The following is a 24,125-nucleotide window of genomic DNA, read 5'->3' on the forward strand; positions in this document are numbered from 1 at the left end:
TATATATATTGACTTTTTTGCATGAATTCTCATTTACTGAATTCTACTTCTGTAGTATATTTATTAATAAAATATTTAAACTTCTTGTAGAAAGATTATTTTTAAAATTATTAATCATAAGTTAACAGATCTAAGTTCTTAATGGACTACTTAACCCTGGATGATAATGATTAATTATATATATTATATGATTATAAAAACTATAAATATGTATTTAAAAACAAAATAATTTTTGTTACCTCATTTCTTAATTTTTTTTCCTTTTTATAAATTTTTTATTTGTTTGAAATACTTAAATTTATTTTTTTTAAATTCAACTATTATTTAGATATTTTTAATAAAATTATTTTAGTACTATATTGTTATAGTTATAGTATACTAGATTGTTATAATTATAATAATAACTATAGTAATAATCACATTACATATTACTGTTTAAATTTCTATTTGTACTTTTTTATTTAAAGCTTTATTTTTATTTTATTTTATTTTATTTTATTTTATTTTCTTTATATAACTTTGAAAAGTTGTTATTTGGCTTATAAACATTACTGTTTTATAAATACTTTATTATTTAATTAATTAATTAAAATCTTAATTCATTTCATTTACGTTAATTTCTTATACTTTATATCTATATATAATTATGTCATATTTATCATGTGTAGCTTAATTTTTTATATTTTATTTCACATTATTATTTGATTTTTATTATTTATTTAATTATTGTTTATTTTTAAAAATAATAATATTTAGCTTTTTAATTTTATAATTCATTTTAAATTTATATATTATTAAAACTTTTATTAAATTATTTTTTTATTTTATTTATCTAAAAGTTTAAAACCATTTTAATTACTTTTTTCATTTAATATATGATTATTAATTTTAAAATAATTTATTTTGAAAATAATATTTAAATAAAACTTATTAAGTTTTTTTTTTTGTTTAAACTTATATTTTTGCTTTAAAAATTTTTTATACTAAGTATTTGAAATTTTTTTGTTAATATTTGTATATACTAATATAGTAAGAAATTTAATGCCTATTTATAAAAAACTATATAATTTTTAAGCAATCTTCTAAAATATTGTAAAATATTTTTAATTAATTATAAAATTGTAATTCAAATAATTTAAAATTTAAAACACCAAAAGATATAATGGATTAAATTCAATAATGTAGGTGAAATAATTTTATAAGGTTTTAAAATATAATATAACTACGCATATAGACGAAAGTGTAAATAAAAGTATATATAAGTTCTTGTGAAACTATAGAATATTTATAATGATTACGAAGTTTGGTTATAAAACAATATTTATAATAAAAAGGCATATAGTATATATATAAATTATAAACAATAAAAATATATTAAAAAAATATTATTGTTTTATTTTAAATGACATATAAGAGTAAAATGTGAGTAAAAGGTTTCGACAGAGAGTAAATTAATAAATAGATCTTGTAAATTGAAGTGTGAACTATATACGTGGACTGTTTAAAAAATAATGGTTTCTTGTTCAAGTGGATATAAGATTTCTTACCTTAGGTTTAGTTTACATTTATGTCACTCATTTTCCATTCAATTTTGTACCTATGAGCAAATGAGAAAATGCATACCACAAGACATTATTATAATATAATATGAGGACTAGATATGCCCATAATTCTACTTAAATATATAATGAAAACATTTGCGTTGCTGCATATAACAGATCCTCCATTGAGAGTGGAATCCACCTTCCTTTTGGTACGTAATATGAAAATGGGGGAATATTAAACGCGTTTGATCTAAAGAATTTATCGTCTAAATTTATTGATAATATGAACAAAAAGTAATAGGAAGTAGACACGGTAGATAAAATATCCAGTAAACCGAAATTGAACCAAGCATTCCATTAAATTGCCAATATTTTCACATTATTTGAAAAGCTTGTTTGTGTCATTTAATATTAGTTATGAATGTGGGACTCTGAGTTCCAGATCAAGTCACTCCTAGAATCAAGGGATGTAGATTCATTGACAATAACTGTCAATTAAAATTATGGCAATTATTTACTGAAATCGGATATATGTATAATTCGAAAATATTTGAAATATAGTTTTGTTCAGGGTGCCAAGTTGTTGTGGTAGTAACATGACAGGAATTACACGATTGATACATGGATTAGCATGTGGATGGGTAATGGTTGAGTAAGGGTGGGAGGTTAGGGAGTCATAATAGCAGTTTGCGTAAATTCCCTATTATCATAAATTAAAACATTATATTTCTAAGTTTTGAAAGTAATCAGTATAGATTTTATTTATAATTTCTTCAATATATTTTCATTCACGTTTGTTGAGTTGTAAACTTTTCACAAATGATTTAATTGATATTTAGAATATGAAACTTCTTACAAACTTATAAGTACAGCAAGTAAATACTTTGTAAATTACTTATTTAATAAAGTAGTAAATATATATTTATGTATATTTAAGTGTTTTTTATTTTATTTTCATCTTTTCTGATATAAAGTAATGTGTTGTGAGGTGGTTAAGATAGTCAGAGGTCGATAGTAGTAGTTTAGATTTAAATTTCCTGCAATGTGTCATTGGTATTGTAAATAGCTACACTCATACTATATAATATAAGATATGGCTATTCAATCGATAAATTGTTTTAATAAGAAAATGTAAGTGTAAGAATATAAAGTGTATAGAGGTACAAAGGTCACACTGTGTGTAATCACATTAATATCGGATAAAATGCATTTATTAATAATAACGCAATCATTTCTTAAATTTTTACTTACAATTCTCATTGAGTTTAAGGGATCTTACTAAAGGTTCTTACATTAAAATAGCAATTTACTATTGCTATTATATTGCGTAGAACATATTTTACTTAGTGTTGAAAAAGGATTATGTAAAATGAAAAAGAGGTTCTTAAGCTATGTGACGAAAGTTTTTTTTATAAAATTGAAAAGGTGATAAATTATATATTAAGTCTATAAATACAGCAATGGCGCCGGTGGTCCTTAACAAGATACGCTGTTAGAACGCAAATTGCGCTGCGTCCATGTAAGATCTATTGTGCATAGATCTTTATGTTTGTACGTTTAATAAAGTTTAGCACAGTTTAGCGATATGTTGTTCCAGAGATTGTATGAAGGATGATCAACATCTCTAAATGGAGAATATATGTATATATGGAAAAATATATTGCTTACTATTCATACCGTTTACTATTCATATCATTTCTTACTATTCATCTTAATAACGCATTAATGAGATAATGTAGAGCAAAATTTGATTATAATTTAAGTAGATATTTTTAGGAGGCAGAAAAAAATAAATCTCAGGAATCTAATTTTTTTTCTGTGTGTTAATACATAATAAGCTACAGGACCTACCTCTAAGGAACATTTTAGGCTTTGCCAAAGGTTAAAGGTCGCTTTGAATCCCCTGAGTTTTTAAACTGTGATACAATAGGCCAATCGGCCTCAGTGAATCCTTAGGTTAGCCGATATAATCTAATCTAAAAATCTGAAATATAAATACATAATAAGTTGTTACCGTTGGAGAAAAATTATTTAATGAAACACGAACGAAATGAATTGGAATAGAGCCTCCTGTTGAAAAATGTGTTGACAATACACATTGTTAATAGACAGTTAATGGACATTAATAGATAATTAATAGTATTTAATATATTAATTATAAATTTCAATTAAGTAAAATGGCCACTACCGTAATATTGACATTAAAATCAAATTTATGTTAGTTATAAATGCTATAAAGAGCTTATAAGTTTTATATGATCAGTTAAAATTTAACTGCATTTTATCCGATATAACATGATTTAGAAAAGTAGAAAAATATTTGTTATAATATAAAGACGTAGAGTTCTTTAGTATTGGTGGGAAAGTTATAAGATAGATTTTTGTAATAGATTTTCATATAGATAAATATACATATATAAATATGCTGCTTGAAAAAAATGTATATGCAAACAGCAAAACTTTTATAAAACTTTTTCTATTATTAAATATATTTTTTAGAAAAATTTGTTTTTTTTCTCTTAATTTTAAATTTCTAAACAAGTTTTCAAAACTGCATAAGTTAATTAACACTAATATTTTTACCTTTTTTTTAGTTAGTCGCAAATTTAATTATTTTTTCCTTTCTTAATTAAAAATTTCATACTTATTAAGTACTTTTAATATATATAAAATACTGTAAAACTCACAAATATTAACGCCATATTCTTATCTAAATTGAGATTTTAAAGAAGATAGTTGGCGATTATAACCTTTTGCGTAAAAAGATAATTTTTAATTTATCTTTAAATGACAATGTGTTAAATTTTTAATACATTTTTTCTCAATATACTTAAATAAATTTTTATAATATAATTTTTTTTCCATTTGAACGATCATAAATGCTAATATTTATTTTTCTTTTTAACTCATTCAACAATTTCTCATAGTTTCTTATATTAATTTAATTTTACTACATAAACTTTTAAATAACTTAACAGTTTTTAGATAAAGAGTACAAAGAGTAACAAAAGGTTGCAGAACTTGGTAAAAAACGTAGACCAAATCTGTCACCCACAGTATGTTAGTATAGCACCATACAAGTGAAATATCTTAAAGTTAATTTAATTATATATTTAGTATTACAGTTAGTTGAGTTTAGAATAAGATAAAAAGAAATACATACATAAAAATGATATATATGAGAAATGTTTAAAAGTAGTATATATAAATATAGAAAAGATAAAAAATAAAGACTTTTAAGCAACTTAAACAATTAATACTTATTTAATAATTTTATAATAATTATATCTTTTCTCAAAAGTACACTATATTTTTATATATAAAGCAGCTAATACATCAAATACTTAAAACTTTTATTGTAATATTTTTATTATTTTTTTTTTTCATCATTTTCGAAATATATTTTTCAATGTCTGCCAATTTTTTTACTTTTAATTTTTATTATTATAATATTTTTTTTTAAATTAAAAATTAATAATTTCTTTTTCACTAAATACCTTTTTGCAATTTTTGCTTTATTGTGTTCAATATTGATTTATTATTATAAATATTTAATTTATTTATTTATATTCTGAACAATATCTAATATATTATTAATTTAATTTATTTCGAAAACGTTTAGTATAAAAGACAAAGCGGTATTTAGGCAACGAGTGATTCAGCAATTTATATATAATTTTAATTTTTTTTTTTAATTTATATTTAATTTTTCTTTTTATTTGAACTTACACCAAAAGCATTCATAAGATTCGTTTTTAAGATTTTAATTTTTTAAATAATTTTTGATATTTATTTTTTTAAATCTTATTTTTTTATTAAATTAATACAAAAATATTTTACTGTTATGAAAAGTTAATATAATCATATATAATTGAGAAGAAAGTGAATGAAAATTATTTTGTATAAAAGAAAACACAAAACATTGATTTTTCTTTCAATAATACCTATTGAGTTTGATGTAAGAAAATTTTTTAAGTTATTTGCATTTATATATCATATGAATATACAAATATTTTATCAAAAATTTCTCTAATATTACTATTCTTTTATATAATTTTTATTTAATTGCTAATAACTCTCTACTTTATTAAAAATGATATTTTTATCAATCACAAACTAAATTTTTCAATACTACTACATATTTTAATAGAAATATTTTTTTCTGCAATTATAAAGAATATATTTTTACATGAGTAAAAATAATATACATCATTATAATGATTTATGTAGTTTTTATTCACGCATTTCAATTGTATATGAAAAGATTTCATGTACTTATCAGATATGTATCGAGCAATCGCTATAAAGTATATTGTAAAGAATTTTTTATTAATAACTCTAAATAATTACTAATTTTAATTTCTACTACTACTAATTAACTTATAAACATTTTTTTTTTGTTAACAAGAAATTATTCTTTATCCGTATTACTTATAATAATAGAAATATTAGTTTATGTTAGTAGTTTTGATTAAAATTTGTAATAATAAACAAAAAGCTTAAGGAACCCATCAAGGATAATATACATTTATAGTAATAACTAGACTTATTTATAATAATAATTTTAATGTTATTAAAATTAGAAATTATTTCATTTTTGTTTCATTTTTGTGAGAAACATAATAAGACAATATAAAAATTTTTATTTAATGAAATATTACTGAAAATAAAAATTTTGTGAATATAAAAATATAATTTGTAGGAACAATTCCACATATAAATTATTTATTATTTATCTTCATATTTTTATTATTATAACTTGAGTAAAATTGAGGATTAAAATGCATATAGTGAACTGAAATTTAACTCATACTTTGATGCTGCTGTTGAAAAGGTGTTGAAATCTATATAATATATTTTTTGACGGGCACGAGTTCTATGGACTATACGACTATAAACTAATTAAGAAATTCTGATCACCACTGATGATGAGTACTTGACAATACTCGAAATAGCGTTGTAAGATCAGCCAAATTTCAATAAATTAACTAAATTTTTGTTTTTATCTTTTCTTTGCTATTCGAATCCGTCTATCATATTTCTATTTTTCATTTACTCAGACAAATATGTATATTTTATTCTTATTGTGAATACCAAAATAAATGTTTAACTATCAAAATATTAATTTTAATGTATATGGATTTTCAATCTTTGGACTTCATCAAGTATAGCAAGCATCAAAAATTTGCCAAAATTAGTAGTCAAAAATTGCTCACGTATGGCATGGATCATTAGAATTAACTCAGTTAAAAAACTTAACTTAAACAATTTCATAATAAAATTATTGAATTCAAAATATATTGCAAAATATTAAAAGTAAAACATATTATTATATTACAGGGACCGGAAACCATAATTATTTCAAAAATGTTTAAGATAGCAACAAAAAAATGATAAAAATTCTTATTTAAGTATATAGTTATCATTCTAACAACTTTAATCATTAATATTATGCATATTAAGTGTTTCAAAATAAAACAAAAAACAATAATTAAATTTGAATGATAAAAATTTATATCTTATTTTTCAAAAATAATTAACTCCATACACTCTGCTTTTTATTTTAAAATGCCTTACTTTTACCTAAAAAATAAAAAAATTATTATTTTTAAAAAACAAATATAACTGACACATCGGGCGTTTAATTCAAAAAAAAACGATATTCTTTGTTTTGGAGCTGTTTTTGTAATATCATACAAAACGTATAAAAGGGTTGGTATAAAGAGTTAATGTTGTTTTATTTTTGCTTTTATACAAAAAACAAAAACAAAATTTCCACTTAAGTGCAAAACAACAACAAATAAGCTTGATTTGCTTATGAGATGAGAGGCTCCAGTTTGCAATATAAAAAAAAACAACAACATAAATCCTAATATACACACACACACACACACACACACACACACACACTTTAATACAGTTCACAAACAACTTAGCGAAGTTAGTGACGTCATATAATAAATTTCAATTAATAAATTGTGTAAACAAATCTTAATATAAATATGAATAAAAATAAAATCAATTGAATATTATTTAAATCATAAAATATTATACGCAATGTTAAAAAAATGTAAGATGAAGTAAAAATTGTTTGACAAACTTACCTCTAATGTAAAGAAGTAAATGCATATTACACTTTTTTCTAAGCCAAAACATATTATATAGATATATTAAATATAATTAAATAAATTTAACAAATAACAAATTCAGTCTAACAAATTCAAAACTTTAATTTTACTACGTATTTTTTTAATCACAACTACGCTTTGAAATTGCATAATAATAACGGTTTGAAGAGATAAGCACTTGTCAAAATGGAATTGGAATTTTATTGCTAATCCGCAGGGTTGCATTTATATAAAAAAGCTTAAAATTAATTAAAATTTTAAAAAATTTAATATGTATTTAAAAAAATTTGATAGTATTCAATTAATTTTTATATAGTGTATGTGGTGTATGTATATTTTATCATTATCATAATATATATAAAAAATATAAAATTAAAATATAATTAGATATGTGTTTATTATAATATAAAAAACATAATAATACATAAAAATTAATTTATTATGAATTTAAAAATGTTTTAAAGATCACTGATAATATTTATTTGCTATACTTAAAACAGCTAAAAAAATGCCAAAAATGTAATTAATTAAATATTTGAAATAATATTCTTATATAGCACGAAATAGTTTTTAATTGGTGATTTGTATTTTTTATTATATAAAAATAAATAAGTCAAAATAAATAAAATTTGTGTATAATTCAACATATACACAATTAGTCAATTAAAATATATTGAAATAAGACTTTTTGCTTTAAAAAGCATTTATTTTCATATTATTTGATTTTAAATAAATTAAATTAAAAAAATATTTATTTAATATATATTTGTTTTAATACTATAAGACCAAATACAAAATATAAGATATATGATCTTAAAGAAATATTAAAATAATGATTAAATATTCACAGAATTAAAGAGAAATATGATATCATGCTATAGAAAAAAAAAAATATTTTGACAATGAAGATATTGTAGCGTACACCTTGACATATATATTATTGATGTTTATTTCGACATACTGGAAATAAATTGTTAATTATTAATTACGTTTCTTTAGAAAGTTTTATTGTTACTATTATTAAAATTAACTTGGCTGAAATAATCAACTAATCAGCTTTTCTATGTTTTAAGTACAGAGTAAGACAGAGTAATAAGTTTATTAACTTCAATTTGTAGCCAAAAAAGCTTCTTTATATATATTATGTATTTCTTAATTGATAATTTTGAAATCACTGGAATTGAACCTACTATTTATTACATTCTGTTTATGTTGTGTGTTATCTTATACGTATATTTATTTTAGAAGCCTACAAATCTATGCCGCAAATCGAGTCCGTGGATTCTTTTACGGATTTAAAATGTTAATGTTGTTATTGCGATTGTAAAGGAAATCAATATATCTGCTACTTAAATACGTTATTTCAGAGTTATTCAAGATTAACGCAGTCATAATTATACAGTTGTTTTATTTTAATAGTCTATTAGTTACTTCTGTGGACATCCAAATAAAAATTTAATTTTATTTTTACTTTTTCAAGTTCTGCGAAAAACCAAAAATTAGAAAAATTGACATTGGAGAGCTTTTTTGTTTAATATTTCGTAATTGTGTCGTAAATATGTAATATTTTTTACTACTTATTATTGTTTACTTGCATTTTTTTTTGACAGTTAGAGCTTTTTCTTTTAGTGAGAGCTGTGACAAGCTCTAACTAAATATCTAATAGACGGAACCGAAAAGTATATTATATTTTGAAGCATAGTTTTATATAGAATAAATTGCAAAAGCAGAGCATATATATTTTAAAAAAGTAATATTAAATAAATCTAGATGAAACAAAATAGATATAAAAAAAAAATAAGAAATAAAAAAAAAATAGAATTATTAAAATAATTGTTTGTTTATTTAAAAGTTAATACATTCGAACTTAAATTATGTTTTTAATATACATATTTATATTATTAATTTTATAATTGATCATTAAAAATATATTTAGCATTTACTGCATTGTAAAACTTTTTTAAATGAATTTTTGTAATTCAAATTTAAAATTTAAAATTTTTTTCTTACTATATTTATTATTTGTAACTTAGGATTGCTTTTAATTTGAAACTTTTCATAATTTCATGCATAGATGATATAAACTACAAAAAGATAGCAATTTTTTAATGTTTTTATTTTTTACAAGTTAAAAAATTATGACAGAAAAAAAAACTAAATAATAAAAATTCAAATACTTGACTCTAAATTTTCATTTTTTTCTTGCAAATTATATTTTAATATATAAAAATTCATTATTCTTATATATATATTCTAATTTTCTCTGCAAACATTATACAATTATTAGGTCTATTAATTGTATTTTAATTTTGAATTTTAATTATAGTTTTAAATGTTTTTGGTAAACTTCAATGATAATTTTGTATCAGCTTCATAGCAAAAAATATAATTTATTTCAATGTTATAATTTTTGATTTATTTATATATTTTGTAAAATGAATAGTTAAGAATAGTTAACTATTTCTTTTTTCGAAAATAATTTAATATTCGAGTATTTAATTTCTGTATTTCACTAGTCGTCTTAATCGTTAGAGTTCGTCATTTTATTAAATTTTTGTTTTAGTTTTGCGATATTTTTATTTTATTTTTCATATTTGTTCATATGCATAAATACTTTTTTAATTGTATATCGGTTAAGTTAAAAATAGTTATAACTGTTTAAAGGACTTAATGCTAATAATGCTTATAAGTTGTCATCAATACCAACGCAGTATACTCTCATTATCGCTAAAAATTATTATATATAATTTTAATATTATAATTTTATATTATATAATATATATTGAATATATAATATATATATTATATACTCAAATTGTTTATTACAATTGATTTTTAGAAATATTTTATACAAATTGTAAAAAATACATTAAACATTTATCATAAGTCAATAAAAATTGTTTATGGTATTGAGCGTATACCATCTAAAGTCGATCTTAATATTAAGCTGCCTTCAACCCAGAAATTGGGACGATCAATCATATTCTGCCATAATGATAACTCTTTACCACTGGCATCCATCCATTCACACTGACGACCATAACTTTTACCTAGAAAAAATTAATACATGTAAAAATAAAATTAATTGATTATAAAACAAATTTTTATTCAAAAATATATTTGCTTACCTGTGCCCAAAGAGAATCGTACTCCTCCTAGGAACTCATTGCTTGCCAAACGATCATGATCCCAAACGGTTAATTCTAGAGCACGCTCTGATAAATCATCTAATGAAACATCTTCATAGACGAATGTGTAATTCCATGTGGGATGCAGAGAGCGTTTCACAACAGGTGTCTTTTGTTTAGAACTGCGTGTACGATCAGGTAGTAAATAACTATTGTATAAAAGAGTGATCAGTATTTATTTATGTAAGCATTATATAGTATATAGTATGCTTACCTTTTACAAAATGCATCACAGGTTCCGTTTGCTTTTATTGGACTTAAATTCTTTGCTTCTTTGACTAATACATGCAATTGTCCGCCTTTGGTTAAACGATCTGATTTCGAAGCTACTGATTTAATACTACCGAATTTGCGCAGATTTGAACTACTTCCAGTAATGCTTGAGCCACGCATAAAGCCCGGTTTAATGTTCTCAGGTGGTATGAATTTCAATCCAACCACAATGTCTCCACGATTAGTAGCTACTTCATCAAATGGTTCACTCTAGATTAGGAGTATAAGTATAAGAAATAAACATATAATGTAGATAAATTAAAGGGAGTTTTATAAGCATAGCTTACTCTTTCTTGTAATGTATATAGTTGTGATTGTGGATTATCAAAAACTTTGCCTTGTAAACTAACACTGACTTCGCCCAAAAAATCGTTTCGACCAAACATGTCCGAGTGCCAGACTGTCAACCACAAGGTACGCGATTCCAGACTTGCGATAGGCATGTGGAAACGTAGAACTTCATCAAATATAGGATTTAATGTATGTTTCTTCACTTTGGTCTTTCGTTTACCAGCCTTTGACTTATCAGGCAATAAATAAACCTATAAAGAAAAATAATATTTATAATAATTGAATGTAAAAACAAATAAACGGTTTAAAGTAAAGCATCATGTATCATCCTTACAGCCCTATTAATTAATTAGAATTTAATTGTAAAACTATCTCAAAAATGGTATTTCGTGAAAAATATGGTGTACATAATCTACCTACAGAACTTTTTTTAAAATGTAATTAAGAAAATTTTGGTCAAGTAGTGTTATAATTACCTTAACATAAGGATCACTGCGATTCCGTTTAACATCAACTGCAGCAAGATCTTTACAGCGTACTACATGTATCTCTAGAGCACTCAATTTATAATTATACTGCATGCCAAACTCGACTTGACCTTTCACAGCGACTGTGCCATAACGTCCCTCTCCCGCGCCGGAATAAACGCTTGCCATAGAATCTGAACGTAACTATAAAATAAAATTATAATAATAATTAAAATTTAATACAATTATTAATAATAAAATAAGAAAAAAAATAAAAAAAAATAGAAATGCAAAAAAATAGTCACACAGACATATTTTTGTAAGGGTTAGATAGTCTCTCTAATGAATTCAGATCCACTTGGGATAAATGATAGAATGTGACACGGTTGGACAATTGATTTATAAATAAAATATTTTCAATTGAATTTTTATTTAAACCTTTTCTTTAAAGTCATTATTTCATAGGTACATTATGATTGAGCTAACCAATTTCATTCATAAACCAACAACTTCTGTATGGATGTAAAAAGACAGCCCTCATAAAATTTAATTAGACGTCGTATATGAATAAATGGATTTTTATTTAGCATTGTGATAGAAATGCCCGATATTCCAAGCAAGTAAGGTGATATTTAAAATTTTGTGTTGGTTGTTATACAGCCCGAATTAACCATGTCGTCGCGAGTGAATTCGCTATATTCATGGTATAATTAATATCGATCTGTTAGACTTTTTTTTACCAATTTGGGGTGAGAAATTATTCTTTTGTCAAATATGTCGAAGGAAGTCAAAATGAAATAAGTCCTTCTTTAGATGGTAACGCTCCAATTGTTATCAAATTATATTTTTTAATGCATGACAAACAAACATATTCGCAAGACTATAGTTTCCTGTTTTGTTGTTGGATACAAACTTGAAAAAACAATGAATACAAAGATATAATTTCTAAAAATCTGAAAACATAGCATGTAATTTCAAAAATCATTCACAATAGACAAGTTTTTAGTTTTGGCAACCCTATGTTAAGCATAAAACAGAGAAGTGTTGCAAAGTTCAGATATATCGATTGTTGGCGTTTTCCAACACTATTTGAAACTGAAAACCGTTACATTATTTTTTATTTAAAATATAAATTAAAAAATTATGCAAATGCATTGGAGTTTGCGTCGATTTATATGTAACAGATAAAATTATTAAATAATTTTATTTTATTTTATTTTTTAAAAATTTATTTTATAAAATAATTTTGTCTGTCAGTTTACATTGTGATGTATAAAATTATTTTTTGATAGTTCCATTTGTTAAAAATATTCGTAAATCTATATAAAAGCTTAAAGTATAAAGCGCCGTCTTGCTGCCACCAAGTTGATGAAGTTTAATTTCTTAGAAGCATGAGTAATGTATATATTAGAAACTAAAATGATAAAAAGAAATTAACATTATCTTTTTATTAAAGAAAAGAAGCCATTAAAGTGACAAAAAACAAGCTTAATTTCGGAAAACATGTCCTTGGAACGGATCACCATATACTTTTTATTGGTTGCGTTGTCGTTTCTTTTGTATTTCGAGTCATTTGAGAACACAGAATTGATTTTCAATCATCTGGGACTAAACAACAGTCAACAAGGAATAATCGTTCCCGTTTTTAACACAAATGCACTCCTTCTTTTTTTTGTAATTGTGTTTGTTCAGTGCTTGTTTATATTCTGTCTACTATTAAAAATAATAAATATGGGAATAAAATATATACACGACTATAGGTTAGAGGACATTGAAGAAAATTTCCATTATGAAATACAATCTGCACTTAAACAACGCATTGATGAAAGTACGTATGCGTCAAGAGGTCCAATACAAGAAATTGGTGCAGGCGACAGGCCAGATTCAGAGAGGAGAGAAATGCAGATCTTTGACCATGATGGTCGAATGAAATTAATAGGTAGTTCACACTCCAAACATTTATGCAAACATCACTCCTTTTAAGAGAAGTAAGCTTTTGTCGCCTATTTTTAATTGCAACAAAATATAAATTAAATTAAAATTTTTGTTTTATTGTAGGAGACTACAACTGTTCTATTATTTTTTTTTTTTGTACATATTATTTTAAAAATATAATTTATATATTCTTATAAAAATCTTTAAGTATTAAGAAAATTAATAAATAAATTCAAAATTCTTGAAGTAGTAATCCACATTTATCGCATTTAAGTATGTGTATATGTGGTTTAATGAAATGTATTGATTTAGTAGAACTGATCACTGATTTTCTGGAGACGACCGTTGTGAAAAGAGTTCTTGAGGATAAACTCAGAAAGAGCTAATGTACTTTACTCAGCTGCTAAGCCCATAACAAAACTTGCCTATAGGTGAGATAAGTTAAGGATATCGACCAGAAAACATGAAACCTATTTATGGATATATGTTATATTGCAATATAATTCGCAAATTTCCAATCCATTGCAGTTAAATGATCTTCAAGTCCATTAGAAGACCATATTGGACTTTTTAACAAAGGTTACAATTTGGTTTAGGCGGCAGTTATGTTATTCGCAGATGTTATTCTTCCATTAATGTAAATAAAATTAAGGCCATTCTAAAAATTTTATACCAATCTATTATTAGTTTTGAATCTTTATTGAGGAAAGTTTAGTACCTTTAAAGACTGAATGGTTGATCACAGCATCGTTAGCAAATTTTCTACCTAACTATTTGGATAAAATTTTGATTAGTAGGAACTCATGTAAGACATCAATGTTAATCTTGTAAATTAGTAGATAAGTTGAGTTAAGACATCATTTATAAAAATTTTAATTCACTTAAGGTTGTAAAGCTGATTAAAGTACCATATTTTTCGCTCATATTCAACTGTTTTTCTTTTGGTTGGTAAATCATGTTGAACCCTTATCAAAGTTTCAAAGACCAATTAGACGGAACTCTTGTAATTCATTAGTTCAATTGCAGGTAAGTTGAGTTTAAGATATTTGGATCTTTTAAGACTGGTTCTAGTATTGTTGGCTAATTTTTCCACCTATTTACTATGGGTTGAAAAATTATTTTGAGTCGTCATTAAATTAAATATCAAATTATGTAGAAATCGTACAGTTTATTTAAGTTCTCGAGATAGGCTTATCCTATATCTGCGGAAAAAGTACTTGGAGCATGGTTATCATAACTGCTATATAAAATTTTCAGAAGTAAATCTAAAATCTTCTTTGTGACTTTATATTAAATGAGAATCACAATCTAACTTTATAATCTATAAATCAAGTTTCAATAGAATTTAGACAGCAATTTATAATTTTACAAATAAATATTTTTAGATTATATTTTTCTGATCTTTTTTTAATATCTGTGAAAAGTAAAAACTTCAAGAAATCAACAATTTAATGCATGAGGTACATAATAAGCCAGATGACTTTCGGAGAATTAATTTGAACGTTCTTATATTTGCTTCACGGACAATGTATGTTTTTAAAGCGATTTTTGATAGTATGTTGGTTATAATCTTTTTTTAATGAATACGCAACGTACATTTAGAGATCCTCTCTAAAGGATCTTAGTCATTTTTAAGATGTCTCTTTGAAAATTTTATTTTTAAGATTTAAAATTTTATAGTATAAGAAGCCTCTTATAACATAGAGTTGATCTACTCTATAATGATTCTTAAAGTGGTTTTGGTCTTGAAAACGAGGAGGAATAGAAGTTTCGCTTTTTTTTATATCTTTTATATCTTTGATCAATAAGAATATTTAAAATCTTGAGGGCTCACTTTCTTATCCACCTTACCCACCTTACCCACCAAAGTTGTCAACCTTTAAAATTAGGAACTAGGCCATGTTCACAGATTTATCAGGTTGGTTTACTTTTACTTAAATGTTTGAGTCATGCCTTTTATCGTTGTTCGTACGCTGATCTTTGCGTATATTTTAGTGGTTCTTCTGGTCTGCGAACAACTCTAAACCGTAATATCACAACGGGGGTCATTATTTGAACTTAAGTGGGTTTCAGTATACAAAGTCAATAAACCAACTTAATCTAACCTAATCTTTTTTTTTTGTGAGTTTCATATGACAGTAAAATGGGTTAGCGGGGCTCTGTGGATCCCTATGATCATCATAATAGTCTATTCTGAGCTAACAAGCACCATAAAACAATCTTATGATAAGCTTGCAATGATGAATTAAAGTACATGTACTCACAATATTTATATACAGGTAATGTTTTTACAAACTGGATGGATTTTGGCAAAAAATCACTCGAATTGCATATTTGAAATAAGATAATAAATAATAAAAAAACTAAAGTTATATATAGGGACTATATATAATAGTGATAGTCTCTAGAATTGTGTACTTACACCGAGTGAACTTAAGCTGCTGCGATTTTGGTGCATGGCTACCAAACGATCGATATCCTCATCAGATTGTGTTGGCCAGTTGTCACTGCCAGCAGAACCGCGTGATTGTATGGGACTTGAGGCAGGGTCATTGCGTTGGCCTAGCACCGGCGAGCGGCTTAGCTCTTCAGCTGCAGCCTTGGCTTCTTCTGCAATAAAACAAAAAAACAAATGAACATGTTAAAATATTTATTATTTAAAAGTGAGAAAAAATAATTATGAAACATATTTGCATAAACAATGAAGCTGCTATGGTTTTTAATTTATGATTTGACAGAAACGTGTCTGTTTTTCGCTTTTTTGTACTTGAGATTTATTTGCTTTGGTTATTTGTTGTTTTCTTCTCTATTTTTCTTTTTTTGTTTTATTTAATAAAATAATATTTTATTTAAACTTTTGTGAATTTTCTGTGAAGCATTAAATACGATATGATAAGTTTCTTCTTCATTTAATCGCTTCTCTGCAGTTCTGTTTTATTCGGCGTGATTGCAAAGTCGAGTGGTTTTCAATTACATTCACCGTACATTTCTCGTCTTGCTTGCAAGTAATTCGATATCGTGGATGAATATCTGAAAATCACTGAATGCTAAACAGAGGTTGTAAATATCTTTTATGTTAAATGCACGTTTTTCTTTCTTGCAATGAAATATTTTTACAATTAATAAAAATAAAGTTTGCCTAAAAATGTATATAATATTGTGCCATTATATACACTTTTCTATTGGAATTTATTAATGAAATTTAGATTTTTGGTATAGAAATTACTCTTCTGCATCTTTCAACTAAAAAAGTATGGCTTGAATCTCAGTTTATTCCATTAAGTTTAATTGCATTTTTTGTAGAAAATATTTTAAAAATTAATCTTCGTCTCATATTATGCTTGGGAATCAAATAAAAAATATTTTTTTCATATATTATATGTCAAATAACAAAACAAGCCCTATGTTGCAATCCACAAGGCAACCGCCAACCTGGAGCCCCCGCTAAGACATGACGAACAACCGTGGACCAGAAGCTTAAAGACGCTAAGTACTCTTGGAATCATGTTACGAGAGAAGTAGGCAACAAAAAAAAATTAGAGGAATAGTTGAGGCTCTATGCTCCACTAGGAGAGAACGACAGTAGTAAATAAGTATATAGCAGTCATTTTAGTTCATAATTGGATGTACTTTCGAATAATTTAAATATAACTAAAGAAAACATTTATAAGTGTTTTATAGCTTTTCGCCAATGAAATTATCACAAATATTAAAGTATTACCGAGCTGTGATTATTGTTAGCATAAAAATATAGAAATAAGAAAGAAAGATTCGTAGGCCAAACTTACATAAAGAACAGATAGATGAGTAGAGATCTTAGCTGAGTTTTTAAATACTCTTAAAAAAGATACGCAGGACATAAAATACCTCATATTAGACACAAAATTTAGAAATTTGAACGCTAAAAGCCATCCCAGGGACCTCAAGATTGATCCGATTAAAAAATATATAAAGGATAGAGCTCTGAAATTAATTACAAAAACTGATAGGCTTGTCAACACCGCGTTATCGAATCTCAGAATGGCTATAGGCTCCTCGGATAGGTATGCAAATCAGAAGTCAATTATAGCTTAGTCTGATGAAATGATAAGCCATATTCCAGTCAAAGCGTAGAGAGAGGTTGTGCAGAAACCTCGCAGTTAATAGAGAGTAGAAGTGCTCAAGTAAACTGACTCTTAGCCTCAACATAATAATAAAATAATCGGAAAGAAATATAAAAAGAGAGTTTCGTTAATACTCAGTTTCTTACACTCATTTCTGCTATCTAGTTAACGCGAATATATAGTTTCCGATAGATAGTACCCGGGTCAAGCAGCAATGACTATTCTGAAGTTCTCTCAATCTTACAGCAAAGTTTTGGTATATATATCATCGAATGTACATAATTCTTGTCCCTTTGTCAGTTATTGATCCATTCGTCTCTCGCTTTTTTTCTGCCTGTGTTAAAGTAGTTGTCCATATGTACCACGTAGGAACTTAAATAACTTGCTTATTAATTCAATATTCATTATATTATTTAATAATTTAATTAAAAGACGACTAGCACATCAAGGATGATATGATGTGATTAAAATATGGCATTTATTAATGATGATGACGGTAACTACAGGTTTTTATTGAAGTGGGTGTTAATCAGTAACTTTATTTCGTACCATATGTAGACAATATTTAAAACTCACTTTTGGTTTGGATTGGATTTACGGTTTATCTGGTTGATGGTTCTTTTTAGTTGATAATTGAGTGGATATCAAATATTAGCCTTCTGTTGACGATTTCCGTATATTTTTAAGATATTGAGATGGTATTTAGAGGTCAATTACTAATTGTTTCTGTGTTCCACTCTTTTGAAGATTTTAATACAAAATATTACAAAATGAAAGCAAAATGACATTAAATAAAATTATTTTAAAGAAAATCAAACTTAGTTCAAACATAATCGTAGATGTTGTTTTTTTTTTATAGTGGCATCAAGAACTGAGTTTCAAATAATATTTAAAATTATCGGAAAACTAAATCAATGGTAACTTAACAATTCTAGTTTCTATCTAAAACTGCAGATCTAATCCAAATATGATATATGAAACTGATTCACAACATGTATAACATCACGATCAAGCAGGTCTTTGTAAAATAAGATCAGCTCATGAGAATTTTTATTAGTAGGTACGATATCAACACAGCTCGTCTAATTGCAAGTATTTTAGAAATTGGCCTGGAGAGAAACCCCTGGAGAGAAAATGTGGATTCTTCTTAGCACTTATTGTAGAATTAGTGGCAACTTAAACGAAAAAGACGCTATTATGAATTTCCTTTTTGATAGCCTAACTTTGGCTTATAACATAGAAGGAACTAGTTACGAAAATACTGCTCACTTACGGATATGATTTAAGAAACAATGGTTTCTAGATGATGATGGAGATAGGATCAATGATTATTTTTATGCAGAATTACTACTACTATTCGTCAGCTAGAAATTGCACAAAACCAGGCTCTGAGAAAACTTTTCACGGTACCATGGTACAATAGGACGAATGACATCCTCAGGGACCTTAAGATTGATCCGATCAAAAAATACATAAAGGATAGAGCCCTCAATATTATTTGCGAAAACTGACAGACTTACCAACGCCGCGTTATCGAATCTCAGAATGGTTACAGGCTTCTCGGGGAGGTATGCAGATCTAAGGTCAATTATTGCTTAGTCTGATGAAGTGATAAACATTAATACAGTCAAGGCGTAAAAAGGGGTTTTGAAGTTACCTCGAGTTAATAAAGAGTAAAAATGCTCAATTGTACTAACTCAAATACCTTCAACATAGACTATGAGTGGAATATGATATTAAAAGGGCAGATTAACATCAATTATGAGAAGCGGAAAGATATCTGGTGATTATCTTTTCGCTATTTATAGAATATCTGTAGTTTCTTCATCTTATTTTATTAAATGTTGTTAACAAATGTTAATCTTTAATTATATAAATTATTTTAAATATATAATATTGAAATAATAAATAATATATACGAGTGAATTGCTTTATATAACATTGTGTGCACAATTAAAATCCTACCTCCATTTGCAACAACACTAGTGTTTTGCAATGGTGGTTTGCGAGTACGAATGGTGTTCTTATCAGTTCTACTGTCACCAGCTGTGGGTGCGTTTTCGTACTCTTCCAGCGTTTCAAGAAAACGATCTGAATTTGAACGTAAACTATCATCCCAAGTCCACGCACGGCATTTGATATTTACTTTAGTTTGACTACGACGACGCCGGTAAGAGTTGGGCGTACATGTGAAAGGAAAGGAGACACAAGCCGCTGAATTAATGGGTGTTTGCGACTCGAGCGCTAAATTGTTTACAACACTTTTTGTGTGATTTTGTTTAGATTTTCTAAATATTTTAACATTACACAAAGCAGTTCTGTTATTTATACTCATTTGCGTACTTTGCGGTTGTGTGGCTGCAGTTGTGAGTGCAGTTGTCGATGTTGCTGCTGAAGCTGCTGCGGCTTCTGCGGCTTCCTTTTGTTTCATTTCAAATATGTAAGCAGCGAATTTCCCATCGATGTCGTCATCGTCGTCACTGTCATACTGATAGCTGCTGCGCTTGCGACAGCATAATAAGTTACGCCAACGCCAGCGCCAACGGCAACGCCAATTGAAGTTGCAGCAACCGAAGCACCTACGCTTGCGTGATTGCATTGTTGACTTTTGTTGCTGCTGCTGCTGCTGTGGGCAGTATTTATCGTAATAGCGTTGGGTGTTGTAGGTGCCACGTTGTGTCTTGCACCAACAACAATTGAAACGTAAAAAGCGCTGTAGTTTGTAGCATTTACGTTGCCGTTTGCGTCGCTTTGAATCGCGTGCGGTGCTGCTAATGGTACTATCGCTGCTGCGCATGCGGTTAAGCGATGCATAATTAATGTTGACATCCGGCGACTGTGTCAGTTTTGTTGATTGCAACTGCAATTGTTGCAACTTTTTGGGTTTTTTCAGTTTACTTTTCATTGTTGGTATCGGTGTTGTTGTTGTTGTTGTTGCTGTTGGTGATGGTGGTGTTGCGGATGTTTTTGATTTTGTTTTGCCGTAATTGTGAATGGCTGCTAACGATTTGTCATTGTGAGTTGCAGCAGCGGTTGCTGTTGCGTCATGCGAGGTGCCAACATTTCCACCGAACGGATTATATTTCGCATTTTTTGATTTCTTATTTTTATAATTAAATAAACGCGTTACCTTTTTCATTTTTATTTCGATTTCATGGATTTATTTTTAAAGTTTTTATTAATTTTTTAAAATAATTTTATTTACATTTGTTTTGTGTATTTGTTATTAATTGAACTATTGTAGGAAAAGTGAATGTTCTGTAGTTTTATATTTTTTATTTTTGAAATTAAAAAAAAAAAATTTAAAGTGTTTTTTTTCGAACAGTAGTGAATTACAACAACAAAAATTCATTTTATATTATTTTAATTAATTGAATTTTTGCCTAACCATACAGCTATACAGCGAGTATTGCCAAATATCCATCATCAGTGGTCTTGGTAAATTTGCTCTGCCAAATTTGAAGCTCAGAGTCAGCGCACCTTAATCAACTGACCCAAAGCCGTACTTGAGAAGTCCAAAAAAAAGCATCAATTTAATAAAATAAAGCACAATCCTTTTTTGGATTCAACTTGACAATTACAACTAACGAACGACACGTAAATCTATTTAAAATTACTGCTACCAATCCAATCTCACACAAGAATCGAATAAAAGTTTATCCATAAATTGCCTAACTTTGATCAAAGTAAGTAGATTTTTCTTTAGAGTTCAACTTGGAGAATAAAACTTAAATCAATTTATGTGAACACAACCAATCAAACTCTAATCTCATAAGGGATACTTGCAAAATATCGGGGAAAAACTTTTGATGTTATCCTAAGATGATATCCTAATATATTTCAGATAATATATAAATAGCCAATCAATCTCACTTCATATAAATTAAGCAAATGGATATTGGTATAATATCAATGCTTTGTTATAATCGGATATTATTTATTAATTTTGATGACGAAAAAATTATTAATACACAAGTTTCATAAATATTGAACCCATATAGGGTTTTGTGATCAGTAATTGAACATTTTATAAGGTATGATGGACCTGAACACCTATATTTGAATAATATATAAAATGTATAGAAAAATGATGACGAAATACTGATCTTATCGTAGATCCCTTTAATATCCTCTTTTACTTTTATAAGAGTTTTAATATCTTTTATAATAACAAATGAATAAAAATATATCATCACATATTTTAATAAATAAAATTGGTTGTTTTAATCCTAATATACTAAATAATTTTTGGTTGCACTATGTAAAATCTACATAATTAATGATGGTATAAGGTGCTGGACCACACAGGAAGAGGTATTTCATATCTAAAAATATTTAATGCTAATTAAAATGATAAAAATAATAATTTACATTTTTTGTTTTTAAAAATTTGGAAGTCAAAATAAATTTTCAAAGAATTGGCTGGGAATAACTCCTATTACTCAAGGTGACTCATAATTAAAGTTCAAATGAAGTATTTTTTATGGTTTTCTTAATTATCTGATTATTCTAAGAAATGTATTTTCTCAAAATAAAAGTTAGGAATACCCAAAAAATAAAAACGAAAAAAAAAACAACAAATATAAGGAAATGACTGTCAAAAGAAGATACAAACTACTTTCCTGACTTATAAAAATGAAGAAGAATAAAATATTTTTAATTTTTCAGTTAAATGAGAGCTAAGATGTATAGTGATTTTAATGATGTTAATCATATAGTTAAAATATGTGGCGAATATTTAAAAAAAAAAAAAACGCGTCATGGATATGTCAAGCAGTAAGCGGCATATTTAATTTTTTGGATGCTACGAAGGTCATTGTCAACATCATAATTTATTTGCCTTTTAATACTTATTTTGAAATCTATTTGAAAATATCAAGTAAGCGCTAAAATTTGACCGGAAATTAGCTACAAAACTACATAAGGTATTTTTGTACTTTTTAATTAAATTTTCTTTGATAGATGTTTTAAGTATTTTAGCTGTCTGTGGAAATGAAGTTATACCGCCTAATGATGATCGAAATTATATCTAAGAATAACAAAAACAAGACCATCCAGTAAGATTATAATTATGTATTTAAGCTATGCGATAAGAATAATCCTAATCACTATTATATATAGTCCATTCCCCAGCCAATACAGTTAGCTATACAATCATATATACATAACAGTTTTAGACAATCGTAAAGAAAAGAAAGAAGCAAAGTAGCAAAGAAAATTAACAGGGTATTTGCTTTCAGAGGGTGAGCAAGTACAAAAATAATACTTAATATACAAGAAAAAAGGTTCTCGTCATATATTCATAAAGATTATTTATATAATATATAATATTTATAATATTTATATAACATTTATAAAATTTTGAATAAAACCAAACTATATAACCTTAGTTTATAATGATCTAAGTATAGTATCTATGAGTATAATTATAAACGATTTAAAAGAAGTACAGAATATTAATCTTGATTAATATTGCATCTATTCTATTTAATTTCAATGCAGGGGTCTTAATTAGATGCGATGTGATGACGTGTGATTTATCTATTAGGAAATATTCTAGTGTAACACTCATGGGGCTATTTGGATCTAATGATTGTGGTATTATTAGTATAGAATTTAATATTATATTTGGGTTATTCACGATCTCGCATAGCGGGCACGGTAAACCAGTAATATAGTAGAAGTGGGAAGTAACAACAATAATATACGTTTCGAGTATATAATTATGTAGATGATCCTTAATTAAAAACAGTCATTTCTATGTTTTCTATGTTAAATTTTATGTTTTCTACTTCACAGAATTAACGTTACTCGATTACTGAGGTCGTTACTCGAGACCATGAATCTCCCTATTGATTTAATATTCATTAAAGCATTTTTAAAGCATTTTTTAAGGTTGATAAACCACTACCGCTTTAAGATTGTGCGCAGAACATAGCTCTAGAAAGAGACTAAACAAACAAAAAAGCGGAAGATTGAAATTGAGAAAATTATTAGAGAGGAATAAGAATAATTCAGAAAATCATGTGCTGACGATACGTCAAGAAAGAGTTCAATCGATTGAATAAAAAACAGGAATAGAATTGAGTAAATGATTGCAGAGAATGAAAATTCAGAATGGTTAAGAGTTAGCTCCAAGTGCTGGTCATTTTTTAGATATTAATTCATGAATGATATTATGACTTTGCAGCGATGT

General features: G+C 26.2%; 2 protein-coding genes across 2 annotated transcripts in view; one reads left to right on the forward strand and one right to left on the reverse strand.

Moving 5' to 3' along the window:
• LOC119676453 (probable serine/threonine-protein kinase yakA) overlaps window positions 1–6,900 on the forward strand; it is a 24,386-nt gene extending 17,486 nt beyond the window's left edge. The window contains exon 11 of the mRNA XM_038087693.1: window positions 6,885–6,900. Within this exon, the coding sequence (XP_037943621.1) occupies window positions 6,885–6,900 (16 nt within the window). The remainder of the gene's footprint in view (window positions 1–6,884) is intronic.
• A 3,626-nt stretch (window positions 6,901–10,526) lies between these two features.
• LOC119678642 overlaps window positions 10,527–24,125 on the reverse strand; it is a 32,094-nt gene continuing 18,495 nt past the window's right edge. Inside the window, exons 2-7 of the mRNA XM_038090592.1 lie at window positions 16,249–16,436; window positions 11,901–12,095; window positions 11,421–11,675; window positions 11,075–11,343; window positions 10,801–11,009; window positions 10,527–10,722 (exon numbers count right to left, since the gene is read on the reverse strand). Coding sequence (XP_037946520.1) covers window positions 10,574–10,722; window positions 10,801–11,009; window positions 11,075–11,343; window positions 11,421–11,675; window positions 11,901–12,095; window positions 16,249–16,436 — 1,265 coding nt within the window. The 3' untranslated portion in view covers window positions 10,527–10,573. The remainder of the gene's footprint in view (window positions 10,723–10,800; window positions 11,010–11,074; window positions 11,344–11,420; window positions 11,676–11,900; window positions 12,096–16,248; window positions 16,437–24,125) is intronic.

This window comes from Teleopsis dalmanni, chromosome 2 (assembly GCF_002237135.1).
Source record: "Teleopsis dalmanni isolate 2A chromosome 2, ASM223713v2, whole genome shotgun sequence".
Taxonomy (NCBI): Eukaryota; Metazoa; Arthropoda; class Insecta; order Diptera; family Diopsidae; genus Teleopsis; species Teleopsis dalmanni.